At 44.3% G+C, this 27730-nt stretch overlaps 2 protein-coding genes across 3 annotated transcripts in view; one reads left to right on the top strand and one right to left on the bottom strand.

Moving 5' to 3' along the window:
- The window catches only part of ECD (ecdysoneless cell cycle regulator), a 20985-nt gene extending 17576 nt beyond the window's left edge, over positions 1–3409 (top strand). The window contains exons 10-13 of the mRNA XM_019538577.1: positions 893–1076; positions 1872–1939; positions 2044–2261; positions 2942–3409. Coding sequence (XP_019394122.1) covers positions 893–1076; positions 1872–1939; positions 2044–2261; positions 2942–3187 — 716 coding nt within the window. The 3' untranslated portion in view covers positions 3188–3409. The remainder of the gene's footprint in view (positions 1–892; positions 1077–1871; positions 1940–2043; positions 2262–2941) is intronic.
- Positions 3410–12964: 9555 nt separating this feature from the next.
- Positions 12965–27730, bottom strand: part of NUDT13 (nudix hydrolase 13) — a 23992-nt gene continuing 9226 nt past the window's right edge. The window contains exons 2-9 of one of the 2 annotated variants that reach the window (XM_019538576.1): positions 24342–24453; positions 20968–21107; positions 19933–20040; positions 19399–19505; positions 17911–18036; positions 17537–17648; positions 16389–16543; positions 12965–15351 (exon numbers count right to left, since the gene is read on the bottom strand). In XM_019538576.1, coding sequence (XP_019394121.1) covers positions 15157–15351; positions 16389–16543; positions 17537–17648; positions 17911–18036; positions 19399–19505; positions 19933–20040; positions 20968–21107; positions 24342–24424 — 1026 coding nt within the window. In that variant the 5' untranslated portion in view covers positions 24425–24453 and the 3' untranslated portion in view covers positions 12965–15156. Of the gene's footprint in view, positions 15352–16388; positions 16544–17536; positions 17649–17910; positions 18037–19398; positions 19506–19932; positions 20041–20967; positions 21108–24341; positions 24518–27730 lie in introns of both variants that reach the window. The other variant, XM_019538575.1, reaches the window with a different exon arrangement.

Raw genomic sequence — 27730 nt, 5'->3', positions numbered from 1 at the left:
GGATGGGGCCAGGCAGGGCAGGGGTCAGGTCCTCGGCGGAGCTGATGGGAGGAGGGGCTGGCTGCAGTAGGGGGACGGGGCCTTGGGGTGGGGCTTGGAGAGTGGGCAGAGCTATTGGGGGTCCCCCCCATGGTCCCCTCCCCCCTCCTCCAGCCCTCCCTGACCCTTTACTCACTGGAACCAGTGTCCTGGTGCTGAAACATGCAGCCTGGCCGGCCATATGTTTCAGCAACAGGGCGAAGGCCAACCATAGAGATGGTCTGGCAGCCAGAGTGTCTCCATGAAGGACCCAGCCTCCAGTTGCCTTGGCACGGTCAGGGACTGCCCCGCCCTGCTCTTTTAAACATCAGGGTTTTTTTTTAGACCCCTGGATATCCAGGGGTCTAATTTTCTCTGCCCGCTCCAAACTTGCAGCGTGGGGAACAGTTTTTTGTTCCCGCATGTGCCTGTTGCCCTGCCTCAAAGGGGTTTGAGGCAAGGCAGGAGGCATGTGTGCTTGTGTGGACACACCCTTTTGAGGATCACTCACTGCTCTAATAATACTAATTGTAGATGTAGTTATTTTCCTTCTGCCCCTTTTCTCTTCTCCTCGCTCCACATTTCCCCCAGCCTACGTTTTGTATTATCAAAGCCTACATATTAATAAATTTCATTCCAGTTTAGAAATACTAATGCAGGATGCAAAACGATGGAAACTTGAAGCTATGTTTCATTTGATTAATTTGTTTTTCTTCCTCTGCCCTCCTCCCCACCTCCCTTGCAAACTGTAACTGGTGCATATGGTTTTTTTAACTAGTTTGTTCACGTTACAGATTTCAAGACAAGAGTGTTTAATCTTTAGGATGACAAACTTATGTCTGGATGACAAAGATGTTCCTTTCTGTTCTCTTAGATGATAGATGGTTGGAGATTTCTGAAGATGATTTGGATCAGATCCTGAATGAGGCCTCAGCTAAATGTGAATCCATTCATCCTTCGCATGAGGAAGCGCAGAATTATGATTTGGGAGCAGTTGCTGAAAGCATGAAGGCTTTTGTATCCAAAGTTTCAGCACATGATGGAGCAGAGATTCCATGGTATCTGTTTGATTCTGCTATCAAATTGTAACAAATCTTGGGTAATATTTTTAGCATTGCGAGAACCCTGAAAAAATTAAGATTCTTAATTCATATAGATCTTTAAAAGAAATGAATTTGTAGAGCTGGTGTTAGTAATGCGTTGTCAGCTCATTATTTTTGTTTGATTCTTTTTCATCTTATGTTGCCAATTCCTACAGTATCTGGACAACACTGGAGGAGGGGCGAGAGAGAGAATGTGGTGTTTACGTATACAAAATTGTAGACTGAAAATGTTGATTTGGAGTATTTAGGGGTAAAAGTGAAATTTAGAGTTAAGTTGGGAGTATCAGACTTGTCAAAATAAGACCATCTATTTGTGTAATGCACCTGTTTCTTTGATTGCATAGAGATAAATATTTTAAATAAAGTAGTGCAGAAGAAACAGCAGCAGTGTAAAGGTGTTACACAATTAAACACAAAGGAAGTGTTGTGTTTTCCAAAGCAGTCACAATTGTGGACACTTTGACAGTAGATGTTTTACTATTTTATATGCTTTTTTTATACTTGATTACATGACAAGTTATAGTTGCCCTAAAGAACTGTTCAGTAGAAACGCTAATAGCTGTCTTTTTTTATTTAATTGGAAATACGGTAAAATCCTTGTTACCTGGCATGAGTGGGTAGTGCTGGGTGCTGGTTATGTAAACATTCCAGTTCCTAATTTTGTCTTGGCTGACAAACGTTCTTACCTCTATCTGCCGTACAAGAGAATGAACTACTATCTAAATAAAGATCTTATTTTTAAAATTTTAGGTCAACTGATGAAGCCCATGTAACCTTTGATGTTGAGTCTTTTACAAATGCTTTAGACAGAATTTTAGGTGAGAGATTTTTAAAAGCAGTCTCCTTGTAAATGTACTCATTTTTCTTAGTTTTCCATGGGCATTGCACTAGCTTGTGTGTTTTGCATTGGATTTATTTATAGGGGCAGATTCAGAAGAGCTGGATTCAGATGATCTGGATGAGGAGGAAGAGTTTAAGTTCTTGGACAGTGATGAAGACCTGAATACTGAAGCCCATGGTGAAGAGCAGAAGGCATTGCCAAACGAAATTATGGGCAGTCTGAGGTCATACATGAACGAAATGGACCGTGAGCTGGCCCACACTAATGTTGGCAAAAGCTTCACCACCCAAAAGAAAATGGTATGTAAGAGATGGGAAATGAGGTTGTTTTGGTAACTTGCCCTATTACCCAAAAATCTTCTTCGGCGAGAAGGCAGGTAGTGAAGTGATGGCCTTAAGCAGTATAGTCAGTGACAATGTAGTCCCTAAGCACATAGACTTATTCCAAAAGGATCTTGTGTGCAAAAAGTTTGGTGTATGCTGCACCACTGGACTTGCAATGTTTTGAAAAAAAAAAAAGGAAGAGAAAAAAAAGCTAAATTTTAGCCTGTCCAGTGGCTGTAAGTTCGTTTCACTTCTGAATTTTAGTATTATTGCAAGCAACTGCATCATGCCCCAAGTAAGTTTTTTCCAGGAACCCTAAACAAAAATCGAAAAAAGTGTCTCATCATTCTCTTTCCTTTTGAGGCAGTATGGTTAGTTCTTTGGTTCATGATCTCCTGCCACTTGGGAGGGAGTGACACACTGGCCTTTGATTTGTCTTTCTGCTTATTTTTTCCTGTTCTGCCTTGATTGCAAAGAGTGGTTCTGGTGACTTATTAAAGAAATCTGTGTTGTTTCTGCCCCCCCCCCCTTTTTTTTTTTTAGTTACGAGCTTCTGCTCTGGCTGCTTCCCCCCCCCCCAATGCACCAGCTGTGACAGTGTTTAACAAATATTACATTATGCATTTCTTAAAATACTCTTTCTGCATTTACTTTAGGTTAGTTCTGCTAAAGCAGCTGTGTCCCAGGGTCCTGATAGTGACTTGGAAGATGATTCTGGTGCAGAAGATGGTGATACTACTATACCTGTGGATGTAGATATGAACCTAGTGACTAACTTACTGGAATCCTACAGCGCTCAAGCTGGACTATCAGGACCTGCCTCTAACATTCTACAAAGCATGGGGGTACACTTACCAAACAACATGGATCATGTACGCACTAGCAGTGGAACAGAAGAATAAACAGATAATCACAGTTCAGAGGACATTGCTGAATGGAAACAGAAACATAAGGACAGCAGTAGTTTGGAAGAAAAGACAAATGGTATGAATATTAAACATTTGGCCTACACAGTTTGCTCATGGCTTTTAAAGGACAAAATTTGATTACTTGGTAAAATGTGTCTGGTCTGTTAAGACCAAAATTGCTGTGCATGAAGTAGGTCCTTATATATATATATAAAACACACAACAGTATTTGCAACCTTTTTACCCATTAATAGGAGTTGATTTGGGTGATTAAAAAAATGGGTCACTGTGAAAACACTTACACCAGCAAATAACAACAGCCTCTTTTCTAGAGTCATTCAAGTACCCAACAAATATTCACTCCTTTTTTCCTTATACAAATGCTTTAATACAAGCATTTCTGCTGATTTAGTAATGACAACTAGATTCATTAAAAATAATTAATTGCAGAGGTACCAAATTTTATTTTTTTAAAGTATCTACAAGCTTCTCTGGCAACTGTATTTAAATAAAAACAACAGAGTTTAAAATCTGGAACTGTAACTTCTTTTCAGTGTAGTGTTGGGAAGTTCTTGACCTAGAAGTATCTGTCAGCCCCATCATATTTGAAACTTCATGATCAAATTTGTTTTTTTTTTAAAACTGCCTACCGCTTCAATGTTTGAAAACTGATCTTCTGCCAGCACCATCTGTATCCGAGTGCAGTCTGAATAAGACTGTCTTTAATACAAGTGAAGTTGGAAGCTAGTTCATATCTTGCATCTACACTGAACCAAAAGCGCAAAATTAAACAAAGTAGCCAAATGGCTTTCAAAAGATGTGGAAGGGGTGCTATTGCCTTCCCCCAGCTTGACCCTGCTCCTGGAAGGCAGTGGTGCAGGGTGGTAGGTATGGCACTCAGTCCCTGCCTGCTCACATGTACCCCTTAGGGCAGGGGTCTTCAACCTTTTTGGGGTCAGTGTATCCCCAGCAGCCAGTCAAGAAGGAAGGAGTCCATCCCCCAGGCCGACAAGTGAGGGGGTCCCCCAGCAGCCAACTGGCGACTTGGGGGGCAGGGAGTCCCCTACTATCAGTGAGCATTGCAGTAGTGGCAGAAGTGTTGGTGGCAGCGCCCACTGCTGGATACCCTGGAGGTACTTGGGATGGCCTCAGGGGGAATGCATACCCCCAGTTAACAGCCCCTGGCCTAGGGCCTTCCCAAGTATCCCTGGGGGTACATGTACCCCTGGTTGACTGTCCCCGCACTAGATCACAATAGTCCTATCTGGCCTTATGATACAAAAAACGTTGATCATGAGCAGATCAAGACTGTGATGATGGAGGTGTGGTGCCACATCTGAAGGGATAAGCTGGCAGCCCTTACTGTAGTTGTGGATTCCAGTGAGCACTTGGAGATCAGCCCCAAGCAGGCCTCCTGTTACATGTGGCCCGCCCACCTGTTCTTGGGCTAACCACCTGCTTTCTCACCCACCACACCTTGATCTTAATAAATTGATACAGGTGTTAATTAAGCAGGAGGCTGCCCATTTTCTGCCCCAATGCCAGGGGCCATTATCTGCAGCTTCATTCCTCCCCTACACCGCAGCCCAAGCCTCACAGATGGCATCTCGATGTTCCCATAATCCCCAGCTCCACTCTGGGCCCCAAAATCATTCTACCAGGACCCCTGCATGATCCCTCCATTCAGGTGGCCTCCCCACCTTCATTCACCTATGTAGCTCCCTGAATCTATTTTCCCCTCTTGAGTGTGGTCCTCCCCCGGGACCTTTGGCTCCTCTAGCCCTGGCCCACCCCTAGGCCAGTCAGGACCCCAGGCCCATGGCTCTTGGGCATCCCTCACGGCAGGCCCCCAGTGCTTTTGACCGTCCTGGTCCTGGCCCCAGTCTGGGCCAGTTGAGGGTACTCTCTCATTCAGTCTGAGTCCCTAGCCCTTCACTCTCTCTCTCAGGGTCTGCCCTCTGGGCCCTCCAAACACAAGGAGTTACCCACCCAGTGGTGGGGGCTAGGAATTAAGGTGCCCTAACCCACCTTTCACTGGGGTGGTAACTGGCCTGGCACTTCCTGGGGGCTCCCATGCCACTGAGAGCCCCACTAGGCCACCCACTCCTAGCAGGGTGCAGTTTTAAGTCATACCCAGGACCAGGAGCCTCCTACCATCTCCTACAGCTCCTCCCTTACCTCTGGATAGAACTGAGCAGCCCTCTGGCCAGGCAATGTTGTTGCCTGACCTCCAGCAGCCAAACTGCCTTGTTTATATGAGCAGCCCTGAACCTAAAATGGCTGCCCTCATTAGGCACCTGGAGGCTGCCAGCTCCAGGGCCTTAAAGTGGCAGGCACACACAGTGCCCTGCCACAGCATTCAGTAGCTCCTGCTGGAGTTCTACATGTGCTGTGAGCTCAGGATCTGCCTGCAGTCCCTGCTTTCAAGCAGCTCCAGAGCCTGCTGCTGTTTCCTCTTCCTCTTCTAAATTTAGCAGCAGGGAGAGAAGAAAAGCAGTAGTGCCAAGCATCCAGGGCTGTGTGAAAGTAGGGGCTGAGCATCACTGGCTGCTCCTTTCCTCCTTTTCCCTGCTGCTGAATTCAGCCAAGGGGAATGGGAAGGGGGAAGAGCACTAAGTTCTGTTGCTGCCTGAAGCAAGGACAAGAGGCTGAGAGCCTGTACCAAACAGCAGTGAGGAGCACATGCAGGGCTCCCAGCAGGAGTTGCAGTAAAGTAATGGTAAACTCTGAGAGTTCACAATGTATGCAGTATACTATCAAAGCGGGTGCAACTGCACCATTGCAGCACCCTTGAATCTGCCCCAAGCTATTGATGTTCATGCAAAATAAACTGCTGCAGTTTCAAGAATTCTTGGTGGTTCATGGCTGGTTGCATCATCTGGTTAATGTCTTGAAAAAGACTAAATTGCAATTGTTTGGAATCTTATTTTAGCCCAACTAGTTATTTATTAAGCAACTTCCATGCATCCATCTTTGTGCAGTAGCATTACCCACAGCAGCACTTAATATCTAAGAAAAGTTAAAAGCTATTGTCTTGTCTCTCACTTCTTTGGAATGATGTAATAAATACTTCTGCTTTCAGTTTACATAGGGTTTTGTAATGAGTGAAGCCTGATGGCATCTATTATGGTATCCAAAGAAGGAAGGGCATTGTGGTTCTATTTTAACAATCCTCTCTAAGTTTCCAGGAAAATCTAAACTGGTTTCTACTACAGCTGCATTCCAGCATAATCTAATTCCTTGACTCACTACTGTCTGCTTTGGTTATGGAATCGTTTATCCCAACAACTTCTGACTATTGCAAGAGCTTAATTTTCTATTGGGTAGCATGAAGCCCTTAAGAAATATGTAAGTAGGAATGGTTAGTTCAAGCAGGAAGGTAAATGATGCACCTTTACTTCTCCTAGTGCTGTATGCCTTAAAACAGGATACAAACTAACCTTTACATTCATGTATGAGCAACTGGTACCACCTTAGCACATGCCCCCCCAGTCTCAGTGTCCGTGGCAGTGGTCCCTTTGCAGCCAATCTTGATGCCTGAGGTTGGGGGGGGTCCTGCGGCCAATTGCTTCATCTGCTTCCAGGAGTGGCTGCAGCGATTGGCTGGTGCTTGAAGGGGGGCACTGGTGCTCCTGCCTGCCCTTGCCCAGCCCATTGCTTAAGCAGCAAGTGCGGCCAGTCAGCATACGTGTGCACCCCCTTCGCGTCGCCAGTGCATTCATGATTTGTCCATTACTTCATTATGAGCTATTGAAAAATAAAACTAGGTTCACACTACACCATGTGACTAGCTTGAGTACTGAAAGCAGTATGGCAGTGGTGCTCAATCTTTGGGCCTAGTGGGCCTGATGAATGGCAAAGGGTCGGCCTGCAGGCCAAACTGGGCCCTGCATGCCAAGACTGGTCCACGCTGGTTCTGCTAGTCCCACAACCTAGGACTCCATGCTGCCCACACACACTGAGATCAGGCACTAGGGCTCTACCTGGCCCCACATGCCAGGATGGGGGCCCTGGGGCCCTTACTGCCCTCACCCAGCTTCATGTGCTAGGATTGAGTCCTGCATGCCTAATCCAGGGTGCAGGGCCACACTATCCAGCTCACTATCCGTGGATCCAGATATCTGTCAACAGGGAAGCGATGGCACACCTCCCCTGCTGCTGAATTTCCAGACCAGTAGGGAGCCCCCAGGGCTGAATAACACAGGGCCAGATCTGGCCCATGAAGCAGGAGGTGAGCTCCCTAGCAGTATAGCCATGTTTATAAAACTCCCAGAGTTTTTTCAACTGTTTGTTGCCTTGTTTCTGCTATCAAGTGAACAACACTTCAGTGACAGATTTTAGGATGCATAGGTGGCTGTTATCCATATACTCAGTTATACCTACTAGACTGACCACATCACCCCACCCCATCCTCCAGTTTCTCTTGAAAAGATTCTGTTCAAAATGGCTCTATCTGTAACGCCCTCTATACATGTGTTTCAGCCTAGATCATGCATGCAGTCTTTCTCTTAGGGCTGTGTGAAATTTCAACCGCAGTTTCATTTTGGTGGTGTTTTGACGCTCAAAAACCTGAATCTGAAATAAAATGGGAGACATCTTTGAAACGTTCCACCTTGTTTCAGTTCAAACGTTTCAACGTTTCAGCACTTCAAAGGTGTTTTGAAGCTGGGCTTGCAGGGAAAGAGAAAGTTAGAGGGAGAGGGAGAAGTGGGGAACAGATTGATATCTGTTCCCCCCTCCTCCAGCTGTAGCTGGCCAGCATCTGCCACAACTGTCTCCAAGGTCCCTTCCAATCCTAGTGCTCTGGGGGAGGGACCTAAAAAGTTTCAAAACAGCATATAAGCCTGTGAGTGCCTAAGCGGTCAGCCTTTGTCAGCCTGTCTCTCATCAGAGAGCAGCATCTGAAAGACACAGACTGACTGCTTCCTAGCTGCTACTGTCTAGCTAGGGAGCGTATCTTCTTCCAAAGGATTGGATAGGATACAGCTTACAGTGACAGCTTAGCTATACTAGCCTAATTTCAGTACTAGTATTGTTACCCCTATATCATTTCTTTTTTTCTATATCCATTCCTTTGAATATTTTTTTTTTTTACCTGAAAAAAAGAAATGTGTCTTTTGCCTGACAGTGTGATTGCTGGGCACTATTCAAGAAAGCACAGCATAGATTAGATAGATTGCACACACAGACACCTACATATACACACATTACATACAGTCCAGACCCCTTTTTCAGCACAGGAAAACATGAAACGTGCTGGAAAGGCCAGTGCTGCCAAGTCTGGGAGGAGAGCAAGAGGGGGCAGAGGGAGAGATGTCAGTTCCCTGCTGCCCAAGCTACGACGCAGCCTCTTTTCAACCAGCCATGAGGCTTTTGCTGATACTGGGAGCAAGGAGGTCGCAGCAGTGCCTGCAGCTGCACCCCCTCTGATACCAGCTGTGATGATAAACCTCAGCACCAGCAGCATGACAACAAGCAGCACCAGCAGCACAGCCTCCACCCCAGTTGCAGGTCCCAGCATGAGCCTCCCACTTCCAGTCTTAGAGAAGCTCAATTGAAGTAGGGGACCTCAGTTTGATAGCACAAGAAATTATGGGAGAGGAGGGGGAAACGGAGTTTGTGCTCCACACTCCTCAAAGTTTCCCTAGAGCAAAGTCTGGGGAGGTACGGAGCTGCGGAATCATACACCAGGTTCTTTGGGCCAATCCAATATCTTAGTAGGCCAACTGAATGGTTGGAGAAATATATCTTAGCAAGCTTTTGGGTTGAAAAACCTGTCATCAGGCTGAGGAAGCACCTGCAGTTGGTGTGTGTTCTCTTCCTGGATGGAAGGAATAGTAAAGAAGCCAGAGGTTGGCATGCAGTGCAGGCAGCAAAATGGAAATGGAAGCATCAGGGGTGAGAGACAGGCTGGGGAAGGGGGATGTAGCAGGTAAGAGAGGTACGTGGGGAATCAGATGTCTGGCAAGTTGTACTGTGTCATAATTCCAATGTCTATATTGAGTCCATGAGTTTTTGTATCCAAGAGATCGATGAAGTGAAGTTCATGGGCTCATCTGTGAAAAGTGGTTTGTAAATTCCCTTTGAGGATCAGGCCTGAGAGATTGGAGACAGGTAGTTCAGTGTCCTTGTCCCTGATTTCTGGTGCATGCTATTCTGGTGTGCAGTTGTTGCTTGGTGTCTCCTACCTATTTTCCATCAGGGCATTTGGTGATGGAGATATGTATTGTGAAGATATCTCCATACAGGAGGTATCTGGTGGCAGGTTTTGCATGTCTTGGCATGGCATGGCCTGGATCCATTTGGTGTGTTTTGGGCTGTAGGAGGTTGGTTTCTGGTGATGAGGTTAGTGAGGTTCAGTGCTTGTTTGAATTTACAAACCACTTTTCACAGACGAGCCTATAACTGCACTTCGTCAACCTACTAGGCACAGAAACTCATGGACTCAATACAGGCATTGGAATTGTAACACCCTACAACCTGCCAGACATCTGACCCCAGGTACCTCTCCATTTACCTGCTACATCCCCCCTACCGCAGCCTGTCTCTTACCCCCTGATGTCCATTTCCATTTTCACTGACTAACTTTCTTGCTTGCATTGCATGCCAGCCTTTGGTTTCTTTACTATTCCTTCCATCCAGGAAGACAGCATACACCAACTTCAGGTGCTTCCTCAGCCTGACAAAGGGTTTTCAACCCAAAAGCTTGCTGTTCCATATTTCTCCCAACTATTCAGTTAGTCTACTAAAAGATATCAGATTGACTCAAAGAATTTTGTCTGCCATGTCATTATGTATGGGTACAACCTATACCCCTAGCACCTGTCCCCAGTCAGCTGACTGGAAGGAAGCAGGGCTCTGGTCACATCTAAGCCCCAGGGCTGAGGCTGGCAGGGCGTTGGAGAAGCTCCTGCAGGAAAGAAAAGATGCTCTGTGACAGTTTGGCTGCCTGAGATGCTAGTGCTACTGTGCTGCTTACCTGTTGTCATTTAAAGTGGTGGACTGAACTGAGGCTGTAGGGGAGGAGGAGACCTCACTGGGGCACACTACCGTGTTGTGTAGAGGCCCCAGTGCCAGTGAGGGCACAGCGACAATAGAAGGTAGAGTAAGACTGAGACCTCATTACAGGGACAATATTGATATACTATCTGTGAGGCAGAGGGCATGGTAAGAGATGGGTGGAGCCACGCATCTAGCCCATAAGGCATAGGGCACCCCCTTGAGGCACCTGCTTAGACTGGGTTCCAGCAAGGGGTCCAAGAACCTAGAGGGTTTAGTACAGTCCATTAGGACCGTGACTGAGCTGAAGCTCGAGGGCAGCCTCTTTATCTATTATCTCTTCCAACAAGACGTGGCAGCAGGTGAGAAGAGAAGGTGCCTGCAGGACAGAGCTGGCACAGTCATGGGGCCCTAGGGGTATCATGGCCATCTCTAGGGACCCTACTTTGTGACTAAGTGTAGTTTCCCAGAAACTTGGCAGGTTTCATGCCCCCAGAAGGGGCTGCCATTCCTGCTACTTTCATCAGAATCAGGCAAGAAATGACAAAGTTATAGGCATTTTAGTCATTGCTCATTATAACCTACAGTCAAAACACCGAAACATTGTCAAAACAGTGTCAAAACTTGAATGTTTCAGCTGAAACAAAATGAAACAGCAACTTGAAACGCTGAAATGAATCACTGTCCTGCTGAAACACCAAATCCGAAACAAAACATAGGCATTCCGCACAGCCCTACTTTCTCTATTTCTCTTACTGCTTCCACTGATCTGCCACTGGACTCTTCTTTGTCCCTTTGCAGTCTGACCACAGCTAGGCTGAGGTCTTTCTCTTTTGTAGCATCTGTCTACAGGAATGCATTACTGTGCATCATTAATTTTTCATCTCACGTGAAATCTTATCTCAAATTCTTATTCTTTGTCTTCTAATCTCCTATGTATGTAACTTTAAATATATGTAAAATTATATATTGTAAAATATAAAAGAGCTCTCTCAACAAGATACAAGATCTATTGTATTTATTCTTCTCATTTTAACAGTTAATCGTTTAAGAAATGTAAAGTGTCTCTAGAAGATACTATACAGGCAGTCCTCCGACTTAAGACGGTTTTCAGGAACCAATTGTGTCGTAAGTTGAAACATTGTAACTTGGAACCAATTTTCTCATAAGAAACAGTTATAAATGGGGGATTGGTTCCTGAACCAAGGCCCAATACCCTGTTTTCACCAAAAATACCCCAGCATTTTGTACTCGATCAATTATAGATGAATAATATAGCTACATTAATATATTTATATTGTAAGTAGCAATCATATTGATTTGGAAAGACTTCTTTGAGGTGACTGCTGGACTTTTTGAAGTGCTCTTGGTTGGACTTTTTGAAGGATTCTCAGCTGGGGTCTTCTCAGGATTCTTGGCTGCAGGTTTTTCTGGAGTCTTGTCTGCTTTCTTAAAGACATTGTCCAAGGAAGTTTGGACAGATGTTCTCCAGGTAGATGAGTGATGCAGCGAACTTGTTCGCTGGCATGGCATTACATTGGATCAAGTGTTGTAAGTCGAAACTGGCACTGTGAAGTTGAAACAGTGTCAATTTATAGATGTTGTAAGTGCAAAACGTTGTAACCTGAAATGTTTTAAGTCGAGGACTGCCTATATACCACTGTATTATATAAGCAGGAGAGCTGTTACAGCAGCACAAAAAAGGGACTACTGTGTTCAAAAGAACTACTTGCTCCATTCCCTTGATTTCTCTCTACTCTATCCAAAATCTGATTTGATTCAACTACTTTATTTTGTTCTTGGTATAGATAGCTAAGTAAAAGCAGCTGATTGGTGCGGTGCTGATACTGACTGATAAAAGATAGGCCTGTCACGGTGGTTCATGTCTGAAGTGCTCCATGACAGACAGACCCTTCAGTTTTAAAGAGGTAGTTTTGGTGGAGTCCTTGCATTGCCAGGTGGCTGTTTTGTTGTATGATTGATATCTAGAAGTTTTCTTTTCCACAGGATGAGTAACTGCTGCCATTTGCTGTTAAGCAGAAAACTGAAGCCTGAGATCATCACTGATTTCACTAGAGACGTAGTCCAGCTTTACAAAAATATTACCACAGAAATGGGGTTTGGGCCGTAACAAACACTATATTAGCCCATTTCTCCCTCTGATCCAAACTGCTTACAGCTACTTTGAAGGTGTGCGTGTCTAAATCTATAATCATACATCACTGTCAGGGCATTTTGCTGGGTGCTTATATATTTTTTAAAGCCTCTTGGTGTGCACAGCAGATCCAGTGTGTGCTCATTATGGCTTAGAGCCTGCCCTGGTAAAGTAATATCTTGGCTGACAATACTCTCCTTGGTCCATTACAATCTTAGATCAAACTTCTGTCCTTCATAATGGATACATACTAGTTCCAATGGGAAAACTGAACCTTACCAAAGATAAATCAAGCAGTCTGAGGTGACAGTGTGAACATTCAGCGTCACAACCTGAGCAGCTACCCCCTAGACACAGCAATTTCAGCTAATATTTTTCTGAGCTCTTGTACCCAGGTTGCCATATGATTCAATTAAATGTAAACCTTTATTGGCTCTAATGGGACATAAATTTAACTGTGTTCAGTTCCGTTTGGCTGATGTGCAGAATGCTGACCTGAACCTCACCTCTTCCAGAGCAGTGTGTTTTCATCTGAAAATCTATATAAACTGGATTTTTTTTATTAGAAATGAAGCACACTCTGCACTTGCTGCAGGGACTAAATCAATACTCATTACTGCTCTATCAAGGCCATGTATTCTGCTCATTTCAAAATATTATTTATGCAATACTAACAGTTGGCCAGACACTGGTTGGAGCTGCAATAACTTGGTTTCCTGGACTTGAATGCGCAGAGGACTCAACACTTTATACAACAGTTTATGAAATGGGTCATGGCTAGATAGCCAGATTCTTCATTGGTGTAAATTGGCCTTGATGTCAATTGAGTTATGATGACTTACACCTGCTCCGTGTCTCTGATCTTCTACTGTAAGGATATATTTTACTATAGAGAACTACTAGAAACACTATCTTGCTGGAGTCCATTGTTCTTGTTGTATGATTTCTATGTGGAAAAGTAATCCCATTTCATTTTTCTAAAAGAACTATGTCATAGAACTGTCCATATTTTCCAGGTGACTTTGGTAGGGACAATGCTATATTTTGACTCATTTTTAAACAGTCATTGGGATTAAACTAGATCCTTGGTGCAGATTCACATAAAAGCCACATCCCTCTTGCTATTTTGCCCCCCACCTCTTTCCATGGTATCCAACCAGTTTTCTCACCTATCCTGTATTTAATCATGCCTATCCTCTCCTGTTGTTATGAGGATTAGATCCCAGTAGGCACCTGACAACACTGCTTCATTAGTGACTTGTACTTTCACTTCAAGTTGGAAGGATTTCTGGGACCTTTTCCTGTGGCTCTGCAAGCAGAGAGATCCAGGGAAAACATGCGCCCATGCTCACCTCCTCTTACGCCTGCATGCTAAGGTGCAGATGATGATGAATGTCCACAATGATAATGGATGGAGACAGTACATGCTCCCTGTGCCACAGTGCTCTCTTGCTCTCCTTACTGTTCATAATATCCATCCAATACTCCTAAATCAGGCAAGATATCAGATTAGTTTTATTTTAATTGTTATTAATTGATAATTAAAAGCAAAACAGCTTTTTCAATAGCTTGTTTTTAATTCTGGGTATTTTTAAAGCTTTTGAAAACAAGAAATTAGCTTTTTCCTCTCTGCTTGTTAGACAGTAAAAAAAACAGATAGTCAAAATTGTATAGAGTATAAGGACTGATCAAAGAAAACCAGCTTGAACTGAATAACCAGATAAGTAGAATTTCTCTGAATTCAAGAGGCCTAGCCTCCAGTGAATTCTGACACTGCCATAAATCTTCACCAGATTAGGCTACTGCTGACTGACATGAACATATGTTGCAAATATATACTGAACATTTGTTATAAAATATAAAGAAAGAGGTAGCTAATAGGTACACATCCAGTTCTGTACACTAAATGTAAATTCCCAAAGGGATACAGAAATTGTGCAATATAAACTACATATATATTACTTTTTCTGGGTTTTGATAGCTGGCCTACACAGCAATTGTAGGCTGAATTTCTTATTTGCAGCTGTCTACAGGCCTCTTTTCTCCTTGTCATTGCTTAATGTGCCTTGGATTACTCTGCTCCTCTACTCTGTAATTACCGAGCCTAGCTACAGCAGATTTGTGAGGGTGGAGGTGTTGGCAGGGAAGGGAACAGAAAATGATATGCAGATATGGATTTCTGTGTTGCCGTAGTAAAACTGGCTGTGGGGACAAGTTAAAAGAAAGCAAAATACAAAGCAAGGAAGTGATATACAGAAGTGCAGACCCTTTGTCCAATCAGTTCCTTTCTGCTCATCATTCAAGTTAAAAATTTACCCTTGCTTTACTCCTCTATTTATCACCAAACCATTATTGTTCTCTTACTTCCCTGTGATGGAAGTATGACAGGGGCAGCATAATCAGCCTTAAGCTGGGAAAGTGGTGCCTCTCAACAATTTTTAGTTGCTAGATTATATGTGATAATGGATCAAACATGGTAAGCATCCCAAGGAAGTAAGAATCTTCGTATATGAAGACAAGAGCAGAGGGAGACTGGATGGAGACGGAGTACAGTACCAGAAAGGTTTATCCTGTTTCTAGGATACATTTAGTTGTATAGGCTTTCTGGGTTTTTTTGTTTAGTTTTGCTGGAATCTGAGGTCTTAATCAATGCTTCCATGCGATTGGAGTGCCTGGGACTTATCATTAAAACTGCCTCTTGTGTACCTGAGTTTGTAAGTCATACTGACTGGGTCACCACTGCCACTGAGAATGCTTCCCCAAGGGTTGTAACCTGGTAAAATAGTCAGTCTCAATAGACTGACTGTGCCTAAGCAGGCATGGTGCTCTGTTGCTTAACCCATTCCTGAATCAGTTGGTGGGCTATGGCCCACTTTGGAGGCAGCCAGAGTGAGAACCTGCCATCTTCTTGTCTCAGAGGCCTAGGTTCCCTTCTGAGTGCCTCCACAACCTCTTCAAGGCTGAACCAAGTGGCTGCTTCCAGCTCCAGTTTGTTCACTCTGATCTGGAAAAAATTAAAGAAGTGCAAAGTATTGTGAATATAGCTTTAAGAACAGCTAACTAGACCTTCAAGACTTGTGTGTTACAGATTTTCTATCAATGAAAGCTAATGAGTTCAAGATTCCACTGTATTTTATGACTATGCAGGGAAGAGATTTCTCTCCATCTGGACCAGATGGGGAGTGATGTTGGATACGGAAAAGGAAAGACAAGCTTAGAGCCAAAGCAGGCCCTGCTTACCAGGAATTTTAAAGCAAATGCATTTCAGCACTTCGTGAAAATGAGGCTGTTCAGTAGCTTTCCCTGGTCTCTAACCAGTGCCCAGATAGTGATCTGTATCCTCAGCAGCAGGCTTCACAAAAGGGTCAATGACTGAATTGGGCCATAGAGGTGATCGCTCCAAGCATATCATGTGGGGGGTAGGGCAGAACTAACGCTTTCACTGTCTGTAGTGTTCTCTAAATAAAGGGAATATTTCACAGCCCACAAGTTTAGTCCAGCACCTTTCACCCAGCTGAAATCTGCTTTAAAATAATTCTTTGAAACTTGATTCCAGAACATTATAATGGCGTATATACTTTAAGTATCTATCATGAGGACTAGATCAACCCCTTGTTGTGAACAGTACATTAAAAGTCACCATTGATATTTTATAGACTTTAGTTTCCTTTGAAGCAGCAGTTAGCTAGTAAGCACTATCTCATCACTATACTGACCCCTATGATGCTGGTGGATGAATGAGGAAACAAACAGCCAAATTTAGTAAGTTCCTTTGACAACAGGACATAAAATCAAAGATGGACCTTACTATGGAGTTTGGATTTGGTTTGTACACATCTGTAAAAACTGCCTTATTTTCAAACAGAAAACAGGGGGATTGTCAAGCTGTCAGGAAGATCACTCATTTAAAGAAAACCAGCTGAACGCTGCACTTGAAAGGATGTGGCAATTTCCAAATACAATGCAATGAATGGTTTTGTGGACTGGGAAAAGAGACCCCAACAAGCAGGGAAGGTAATAAAATCATGGAGAACTGCTAACCTCATTCTGTTGTGGCCACACCATAGCATGACAAGCTATCATTAGCGAGCTGTTGGGAAAAGGCCAGTGCTGAGAAGCAGAATACCACATTGACTTCACCTCCAGTCCCACTTCTTCTGCCACCTCCCGGCGGACAGTCTCCTCCAGAGTCTCACCTAGAAACACTCAAGTTAATCATGAACAACCTTGTGTCATCTCACATAACAATGGCAAGATTTCCCTTGGGAAGAAAACTTATGCCTCATGCCACACAAAAAAATGGAGGGATAAATCTGTATTTTCTTGAATACAACACACCCCAGAATAAGATACAGACCTTGTCTTTTGAAAGCAGAATGAATTAAAAAAGGACATTTCTTTGCAGTAAGTAACTGAGTAAGCAGCAGCCAGGGAGCCAATCACTGTTGTGCTCCCTGTGGATCAAGTGCAGGCTTTACTTTCTCTTTTCCCTAGTTATTTCCTAACATAAAATGCCCACTCCTATTTTCATCAACCATGCAGTTTTTTTTAAAGGTGTTGTTGTATATGAGAAATTTGGTAATTTCTGAGGACTTCCAGGTCTGATGAAATTCAGCAGGTTGGATCATTCTGAAAATATTTCTTACAATGGGACACAATATCAGATCTACCAAATGTATTTAGTTCTCTTATAATTTGCTTTCTGGGTGCCAGGGACCTGAGATACACAGATATCAAAGTGATAGTAACCATATTAAGTATGTAAGTAAACAAAATAAGCTATGCTCACCTTCTTTCATTTCAGTTTTGAATAGCTTTCTACCAGAATCATCAAGTCCACATATTTTCATGTAATACACCCAACCTATACTACCCCTGCAAAATGGATATTAAAAGTGTTCTAAGATTTTAACTGGTAGGTTTCATACTTGTATACATGAACAGAGACTGGAATAGGAGGTCAATGCTGATGAATCCTCTCTTTTTACCCCATTTATAGCCCCTTCCTCTCTCCAAATATTTTCAGCTATTTCACACTGCTGGTTGAACAAGGCTGTTCTTGTAACATCCTCCCCTTTTTTCAGAACACCACATTTGTGTTTGAGCTCCATGGAACCACACAGCAATAGGTCTGTGGCTGGTCTCCAGACTCAAAGTCTCCCACAATGCTGGGTCAGAGCTCTTCTTACCAACATCACAGAAGCCTGCCAGAGCACTGTACATCCCCTGAGGGAACGACGCCTGCCGTGCAAGAAGACACCGGCTCCCATCAGACACCAAAGTGATAACTACTGGGGACATCTAGAGAACATGTCAAACAGTAAAGCAAGTGGGAATCAGAGGTCAGACAAACCAACTGCTCCATGAAAACAACGTTATGAGAACACAGGCTGTTTCAAGTGCTACTGCTTCTGCTTAAAGGTTTTGAGACAGTGGACAAGCAATAAGGAAAAAGTATGCAAGTCAATATAGGGAGCTCTTGATCTTGCACTTACAAATTCCGACATATTGCATGCGGCAATTTTGGCTTGTGTGTTATTTGTCTTGCTGTAGAAATGCTTACCTGTGGATAATAAATTATTTCATTGGTGTGACAAACACGCTTGCTGCCAGCAAGGTTCTTCCGAGTAGGCTGGCCAGTTTTGCTGCAGTATCTGTGAGTGTCATGCCAGCGAAGGAGAGCTTGAGCCTATAAGTACAAAACATAAATACAAGCCAGTTTGAACAGGTGACTTGAGCTCACTTAGTGTAGTCATTACATCCTCTGTGAATAATATTTTGCCATTCTCTCCCTACAACATGCCCATGTGGATCAAACACCAGTTCAACAGGTCAGAAAGCCCTAGAAACTCACATGAAAGAAGCTGTTTTGAAAAGTGGATGAATCCACATTCAAGCTCCTTATTTCTCCCAGTGACTAGCAGAGGAAAAGAACAATGGAAAAATCCACACTGGGATTTGATTTAACAGAAGCATGATCAGATCTGTCATCTGCTGTTGCACACATACCACTGGGCAGAATGGAGTACAAGGAGGCTTCCAAAATCAATTAGGATGTCTGCAGAGTAATGGCTTAAAGAGGAGCAATTTAAAAAATAATGCAGAAAGAACACCACACTTTTCCTTTTCAAATGCCTCCTACCACTCACACCTGTGAGATATACAGAAAACTGCCACCTAATAGTAGTTAGGCAAGTAGCAGGTTGCGATTACAGATGCTGACTGGCTTGGAAAATGTACGGACTGGACACAGACCTGGCCCATGCTAAAGCAGATTATTACCACTGTCATTGGGTGTGTGTACACAAGATGTTTACTTCAGTTGACTAATTAGCTCTGCAGTAAACATGTCAGTGTCTACACGTGCTATTAGGCTGGAGTAAACTAATAAACTCTGCAGCAGGGTAGTACTTGTAAATAAATACATGTAAATATCTGTAAATACAAGTACTACCCTGCTGCGGAGTTTATTACTCTGCAGCAGTACACGTATAGACACTGGCGCGGCTGGCTGAGGCAGAAGCATGCTACAGTGCAGGGCTACCTGCCAACTAGCCCTGCACTGGAGCACCCTTGTGCCCTAGCCAGCCCCTCTGTAGCATGCTGAGCTGAGTCAGAGCAGTCCTGGGCTGGCAGGCTGACCCCTCGGGCCCCTGCCAGCTGGGGCTGCTCCAACCCAGCCCAATGTGCTGCAGTCCTGGGCACAAGTTCAAACAACGTGTCTGGGCGCAATAAACTCCAACGCAATAAGCAATGAAGTTTATTACTCCACATTAATTGCACATGTAGACATGCCCATTCTGTCCTCTTTCTCCAGCTAGTCACTCGTTTGCTTCACCTACTTATTATATCTTGTTTTTCAGATTATAAGGTCTTTGGGGAAGGGCCTGCCATTTACAACATATTTGCGCACTGCCTAGTGTAATGTTCCACCTTACAAGGCTCCTAGGTACTTCCACAATATATTTTAAATAATTAAACTAATGACTGAGAATGAAAGGAATGGTGTCAGCAATCATAACTTCCATAAGTAAAATAACCTATATCATACCAAGGACAGCAAGCGGGCATCCTTCCCATCTAGCTGAAAGAAAGCTTTCCATAACTCAGTAAATGATCCCTTGAGTTCAGATTCAATGTCCATTTTTTCCAAGGAACCTGGAAATGAGTAAGTCCATGTAAAACAGAAACCTCACTTGTGGCCCTAACATTGTTCCTTTTACCAGTTAACCAATGTACAATTTTTACAAATTCTAACAGAACAGCTAATAACATGGGCTTATTACTAAAGAAATGACATCACATTTATAGTAACATGTTCCTAAATTGTTGTGTGACATTTCATTCAAATTTTACTATAACAGAGAAAGAAGCAATTACATTATGTGATAATTCCTGTGACACTGGAGACATGTCATGGTCATAGGACCTCCTAGCAAGAACAAGATGAGAAGAGAGAAGTTAAGATGCAACCTCTCACCCACCAAGTGCTAAATGTGCCACTTGAAAGCATCTCCAGTAGTATGCAGCATACACACACATAGCAACCCAGTGCATCAGACATATACAGAAGAATTATTCTTACCTAAATCCAGGGCAAAGTATGCCATGCATTCATCTGAACAGCCAATCAGCACTGAATCCTCTAGTTTTTGTTCATCCTGTTTGAACTTCTTCAGAATCCTCTTCAGTTCTAAACACCACAGTAAAAGGGACAAAAAGCTGTAATCCAACCATAGCTACACTAATGCAACCATAACAATAGCCTAACCTTTAAGATGTCTACAGTCCAGCCCAATGCAATAAGGTCATATCACAGAAGTTTCTTATGGCTCTATGGCCAGGTATCTAGAACTGGCTTACTCACAGTGACGTTTCATGGTGCTCCTGATAATAATTCCCCAAACTGGGTAGGTTAGTACCCATCCTAATTTCCCATTGTAGGGTAAACCTCCAAGTCAAAGAACACAGGTAAGAAAGGGTAGAAGTGGGTATGTGGTGATTCTACAATTAAAGGGATAAAAATGAGAACTAAGAATCCAGATTACTTTGGACCCTGATCATGTAAAGCAAAAGGAACATGCCCCAGTGCTCTGGGGATCTATACTGTCCCTTTGCTTAAAATTACTTACGTCTCAGAGGTGACTGAATAGCTTTCTAACAAAAGAAGTCCTCCCAGATTATGCCAAATACTCTCCCATTGCCTAGCTCACTGGGTATCTCACTTTCCTAACGAGCTATTATCTTCAAAATAAAAGATGGCCCACATTTAAAACATGTAAAACCACTGTCTCAGAAGACATATTAATAAATAGCTTAAACCTGTGTAGATATCCTATACATATACCTACAGGAAATGTGCTCAATCTACCTTATGTTCATGTCCAACAATTTTAATTGTGAATAGTTACTTGATGTTAATAAATCAACAAGAATACACACAAATCTAGCCTAACAGATTTTCTGATTTGGTATTATGATGGGTCTCAGACAGAGACACAAAGAATAGGGACTTACAGTCAATATGGTATCAACTGAAATAGAGTTAATGGAAGAAAACTGACTACATCATTTGAGATGATTAATACATGAAGGTGTTAACTACAGAGAACCTGCTCACCTGATGCACTTATCTGTGAGGCAAAATGTTTGCTTCCAACTTTTTGCAGGAAGGGAAACAGATTGTGAAAGAGGTAGAAAGTTCCTGAGTTCTGGGCTTGCCTACAAAGGCCATCATCTTCCTTTAGCTCAAATAAGTATCTGCAGGTAAAAAGGATCAGAATGTTCATTGCATGATTTGGTCTACATCAGAGGTAGGCAACCCATGGCATATGTGCCAGAGCATAACAAACAAAGGCATTTTGCTTGGCATGTGTGCCTCAGGGCAGACAGGAGGGAAGGGGCTGGGGCTGCCCTGCCACAATGGCTCCCCCTCCATCCACCTCTCACACACCAACATCTTACACACTGAGGTTGTAGGTGTTTTTGACACTCTGCCCAAAAATGTTACCAACCTCTGCTCTAGATCACTGAGTACCACAGGCTCAGTTTGAACAGAGGAATGGGATAGCATTGTGATAGGCACCTGCCCTCCTCATGGTGATGCCAGTGTCCTCATGGCAGGTCTGCAGGTGAGCCAGTCAGCACCCTGCAGCCAGAAGGAGCTCTGCTGGTTGGCTGGGGGCCCCAAAGCCTTGAGGTTCAAAGGAGCCAGGGGACAGGAATGTGAGGAGTGCTGGAACAGAGCCAAATTCTCTCTCCATGGCCAGAGGAGACCCAGCGCCTCCTCTCAGGGCCAGCACTCCTGGAGAAGCAGCACACATCTCACTGCTGATGGATCTGGGGAGAACTCGGACATGCTCTCTGCAACTGATGGAAATGAGTTGTTCTCCCCAGGAACGAGTTCCCTGAGAAAACTCAGGAAACCTTGGTCACCAACAGTGCAGTGGAGGCCTGACTGAGCACCAGTTTAATCTATGTGGTTAGCAAGCCGTGCAGCCCAGATCTAACATTGCTCTCTGGCACCTGCAGGGGACCACGTAGAAATACACAGGTCAGGTGGGACTGGGAGAGAGCAGCCCAGTGGGCACTACTGGCATCCACCAAGGGGAAAACCCAGCACAGAGCCCCCCTGGCATTGCACATCCTGACAGAGTGTCCATGGGCCCAGAGTGCACCAATGGGAGACTGGCAGCACTATAAGCTTCGTGTATGCACAGCGGGGCTTGCCTCAAAGCATTGCCATACCTAGCCTGGTGGAAAGATGGGAAGAACCTGGACCAGAAAACCCACCCACCAGGAGGCACCATAAACCCAAAGAGTACAGGGGGTGCATCAGGCACTGAGGCACTTACACACATAAGGAAAGCACTCAGTGCAGGGGTATCATTGCCCTGCACACCATACTGTCTGAACCATTTAAGCTGGATTTTCACCTGTGTTGTAGTTTTCAAAGAATACAGGAGACCAGCAAGCCCTGCTACAGCCACCATTCTCACCAGGCCCCAGGTTCATCACACCTGAACTTCACCTAGGCTGATCGTAAAACCTGAGTGGAAAGGGGTGTAGGGGAGAAGGAGCCCCACAGATATGTCAATAGTGTCACCCTGGGCCCTACAGGAACCACTGATTACCACCTCCAGAGGCAAAACCCAGTTGTCCAAGGGGGACAGTCACCAGGGGACAGGAGATGCTTCCCACAGTAGGGCTTGGGACTGGGACAGCCCATCCCTACAAAAAAAGCCCTTCAACCAGGGCCAACTTACCAGGTTCAGCCCACGGAGAGGGAGATGAGCCATGCCGGCATGAAACACCTGCACAGTTCGTGAGCTGCACTTATTTCTGGCTGGACCCAGCACAGGTGGGGGACAGAGACCTGGACCAACAAGATGAGTCCTCAGCAGGGGAGAGGACCTGGGACAATACCAGGGGACAGCTGGGGCCACCAGCATCACATTTGGGAGTGGGGACATGTCATGGCCCTAGCCCTTATTCTGCTGTTAAAGTTTTTTCTTCTTTTTTTTCCCTTTTTTCCCCCCTTCTGCCAGGGACAGCCCAGAGAGGCCCCGAGGGAAGGGTTGGAGCACGGACGGTGCTCCAAGCATAGGAGTGGCCGGAACGCCATGGCAAGCAGCCAGGCATAATTAAAAACACAGCAGAAGAGCAGGGCAGCTCAAAGATGCCCCAAGGACACAGCAACTGGGAGGAATCAACTGTAGCCCAGTCAACAAGGGGAGCGGAGAAAAACGACACCGGAGGACGAGCCGCACTGACACCAACTGGCCATCCTGAAGGCTGGAACATGGACAGGATGTAAGGGAGGCGGAGCCTCACGGATACCCACCAACGGTTGCAGCCAATCTGAGGGAGTCCACAGGAGGGGAGCCCACCACTGAAGGTACGATCGAAGTCATGGCAGACAAGTCTCTGGGCTTTCCCTGGGATGACCATGGACCCCTTCAGAGATCGCTGGAACCCACGCAGTGGCCAACACCCAGTGCATGTGCCAAGGCGGCACATGAGCGCATTCTCAAGACCAGGCAGGCACACCAGTTTGAACAGTAAGTCATGGTAGGGGAGTAGACCCAGGTGCAATGTAGCTCCAGTGGGCAGGGCACGCCAATCAGCTTGTATGGTGGTCATGAGACTGTCACAAGAATATTTCATCCTTTTCCTACTCCAAATATTTCCAAAGCTTCCCCAAGCCAAGTGCTTGTTATTGGTGGGGAAAGGCTTGAACTTTGGATATTATTATTAAAAAAAACCTCCAATTCAGTCTCTGAAATAAACCTTTTACTTGATACGTACAATCATGTGTGCAGAAATAAAGCTGAAATCTTACTATAACTTAAAGAAGTCAAAGGACCTATGGATCTTGCTCATATTTATGTTATTTCTCAAGTTTTGAGGTCTTTAAGTCATGCTTGACTGTCTATACTAACAAGGAAAGCTGGGTACATTTAAGTTTGTAAACATGACACTTACTTTGAATGATTAGATCACTGAGCAACATAAGGTTCTTATTGGTATCCCAATTCAAAAGATCAAGCTCAAGCCCTGAACAAGTACAGCACATATTGGGTTATATGTGTACCAAGCAAAGCTGTCCTATTTGAGAATGGGTATCAAAAAGTTTTTCCATCAAATTGTTTGAAGTGATATTAAAAATGACTATCCAGCTAGTATGAGCACTATTAAATTAGTTCAGCCATATTTAGGAGCATTCTGGAGCATTTTTATATCTCACAGACTTTCCAGCAGTTGGTATGAGTATGCATATACCTGAATCCAGCACTAGGACAACAGTTTTCAGCCCCTGCTGAAGGGCGCTAAGTGTTGCTGTAGACAATAAGCAAGGCCATTCAGTTCAGTTTATTATCATCAGACTACATTGGATTAGTAATGCAGAGTTTTAGCAGAGATAACCATAAACATTGGATACAAGAATACCAAGCTCTAGCTTCCCCACTGAACACAGTTCAGACAAGAACTTACCGCATTTTTCTAACGTAGGTAGAGTGTAGCCTGCACCACATAAAGGAAGCTCTTCTATAAACAGCTTGATAAAGCATAGCCATTTTCAGCTCTTGAGAGAAGCTCCCTCTGCCTAAAAGGATGTAGGATGCATGTAGTGGGATGAATCTTCACAAATGGGTTCTATATAAAGGAAGCTATGAGCCAAACAAATACAAAATATCTCAGACTCCTAGAGGACCCACTTCTCATGTTATTGTTCAGTTTGGTCTTAGGCTCTGTCCGTGCGTGCATAAAGAAACTTATTATCACAGTTCTAAATATTTTTAGACAGTTCAAGTTTACAGATGTGTTTTGTGTCTGACAAAAAGGTCTTGCAGAAATTACTACAGACTAAGATAAAAGTGTGTGCTGTCTTAACTTGCTTTGTTATAAAGATAGCAACGTTTCCTACGGAGAGCCACTCCAGCTCATTCAAAGGCACACTGTACAGCAGCAACCTGGAAAACTATTGGGAATCCAATGCTGTCACAGAAGAACAAAAAACAAAATTTCAGCTGCAAAGAAGATTCTTCCATGTTAGAAGGAAGACAGCAGTTGCTGCTGAATCAAATTCTGTCACGGCAGTTAATACTTTTGTGCCAAAAGAACTTGTTGCATTTTCAATTAAAGTAATGACCCAAACCAATCTCGCCCCAGCTCACTATGGCAGGAAGACAGCTATACAAAAACAAGCATCATTCTTAAGATGTGATCGTGATCATTAATTATTAAATACCTAACTTTAAAATAGCACTTCCTAGCCATAAATTTAAAATCCCTTTACATAAGGAGACTATTAGTCTTATTTTACAGATACAGAAACTAAGAAACTTAACCAATGGACAATAAGATTTGATGGATATTCCTTAAAATTCTACTACAGCCACTAGGGAGACTACAATGTTCCTGATATTTTGTACATATTAATAATCACTCATGTATTGCAAACTGTGCATGTGATTACAATGCAGAAACACTGAGAGCACCAGGGTATTTGACACAGTTGTAGAGTATGGGACAAACAATGATATGTCTCTAGCCAGGGGTGGGCAATTATTTCGGGCAGAGGGCCACTTACTCAGTTTTGGCAAGCTGTCAAGGGCTGCACTGGTAGCCCCTGGTCACCATCTTGTGGAAGTCCCACCCCCTAACTCTTAACCTTTGACACCAGAAGTGTCCCCTTACCCCCATAAGTGCTCCTTTCAGCAAGGGGTTTCACCATCTCAGAACCAGAAAAATACCAAATTATATTCTAAAAAGTAAACATCTAAAACATTCATTAATTTGATTTAAAAAAAAATATTTTGTCCTGGTTTAAAAGTGTTTGTGTAGTGTACATATAGGTGATTGCATATAATAGCTTAAAATGAAGTCTTACTCTTGTGTATTGTGGGGGGGTAGGTATAGTTTTGCGGGGGGCTGTGGGTATGTGGGGGAGGGTGTGGGTGTGCCTGTAGAGGGTGGATAGGTGTGGGGGGTGTGGGGTGAAGGAGCATGTGAGTATGTGGATATGTGGGGTGTGGGTGGATATGGGGTTTGTGAGGGACTGTGTGGGGAAGGAGGGTGGTTGGGATGTGTGAAGGGGTCTTGGTATGGGGGTCTGCGTGTATGGCAGTGTGATGGGAGGTGTTGGTGCATGTGTACAGTGGGGTGTGCGTGTGGGACTCACCCTATCAACGCACACAAATACACACACAGAGTCTCTCCCTACACACACACTGATGTGGCCCTATGTTTCCCAGTTCAGTGATACAGCCGGGAGCCATGTGGTGCTGGAGCAGTGCAGAGGCAGGAAGGCAGAGAAATGGCAGGGGTGGGTAGGGACTGGGCTGCTGCATTTGTGCTGAGGTCCCCCTGGGTCCTACTACCTCTGGCTCCTGTCATCCTTGATAGGCAGCCAGGAGCAGATAAATATTTTCTCAATTTTTCAGGGGCCTCACAGGCCGGATAGCATGGCCTGGCAGGCCAGATCCAGCCTGTGGTCCACTTTTTGCCTACCCATGCCCCAGCAGGATCCAGCTTTTATCCTTGGTTTCTCCATTGATTTTACTCCCAGATCAACTGGGATTGTTTTATTTTTCTGGTGAATAATACTGGAAAAAACTCACTGAAGATTTTGAGAATGTGAAGATGAGGACAATATTTGGATAGATCAGAACAGCCAGAAAGATGTGTCATTTACTCATTTTACTAGTTTGTTAAGAAACAGCATTGGCACCTCCTGATTCAACTGTCCACTGTCTGTGCATTCAATGTACCAACTAAATTTCAGCTGTGGGATAATATCATTGAACTTACAACACACTGGATCTCAAGCCATTCTTTCCAAAGGCTTCCCCTCAAACCCTTCTAAATGCCTTTTGTTAAATACTGAACTTTTTCAAAACAAACTGGAAAAGAACTGCTATTACTTTAAAAATACTTCGGAATATAACTAGCAGAAAATAGCTAGCAGAAGTTTCCAGATCACAGGCCCAGGTTCTCAGGGGGGCCTTCAATCACCCTGGCATCTGCTGGCAGGACAATACAGCAGTGCACAGGCAATCCAGGAAATTTTTGGAGTCTTGGGGACAACTTCCTGGTGCAAGTGCTGAAGAGGCCAAGTAGGGACTGTGCTCTTCTTGGCCTCCTGCTCAAACAGGAAAGATTTGGTGGGGAATGTAATGGATAGCAGCTTGGGCAGCAGTGACAATGAAATGATTGAGTTCAGGATCCTGAGGAAAGGAGGGAAGGAGAACACCCAAGTAAGTACCCTGGACTTCAGAAAATCAGACTGACTCAGGGAAATGATGGGCAGAATGCTTCGGGAGGTCAGTCTGAGGGGGAAAGGAGACCAAAAGAGCTGGCTGTATTTTAAAGAAACCTTACTGAGGGCACAGGAGTGAACCATCCTGATATGCAGGAGGATTAGCAAGAATGTCAGAAGACAAGCTTGACTTAGCAGGGAGCTCTTCAGTGAGCCAAAACACAATAATGAAGCTTCTTACAAGAAGTGGAAACTTGAACAAACAACTAGGAAGGAGTATACATGCAACTGGAGTTGCAGCTAGCAAGGGACGTGAAGGGTAACAAGAAGGGCTTTTACAAGTAAGTCAGCAACACGAGGAAGATCAGGGAAAGTGTGGGTCCCTTACTGAGTGGGGGAGGCAAACTAATGCCTTTTTCACCTCAGTCGTCATATCAAGACAGCCCCACCAGGGGAGACGCCTTGTTGGACCTAGTGCTGGCCACGGGTGATGACCTGGTGAGGGGGCTGCAGGTGCTCGACCACCTGGGCAACAGCGATCATCGCCTGCTGGAATTCACCATCCAGCGCAAGGTGGCAAAGGCATGCAGTAAGGCAGCGGCCCTAGATTTTAGGAGGGCAG

Source organism: Crocodylus porosus, unplaced genomic scaffold, assembly GCF_001723895.1.
Source record: "Crocodylus porosus isolate Cpor-Errol unplaced genomic scaffold, CroPor_comp1, whole genome shotgun sequence".
Lineage (NCBI taxonomy): Eukaryota > Metazoa > Chordata > Crocodylia > Crocodylidae > Crocodylus > Crocodylus porosus.
Note: the sequence above shows the minus strand (reverse complement) of the source record. Positions and strands in the feature narration are given on the sequence as shown.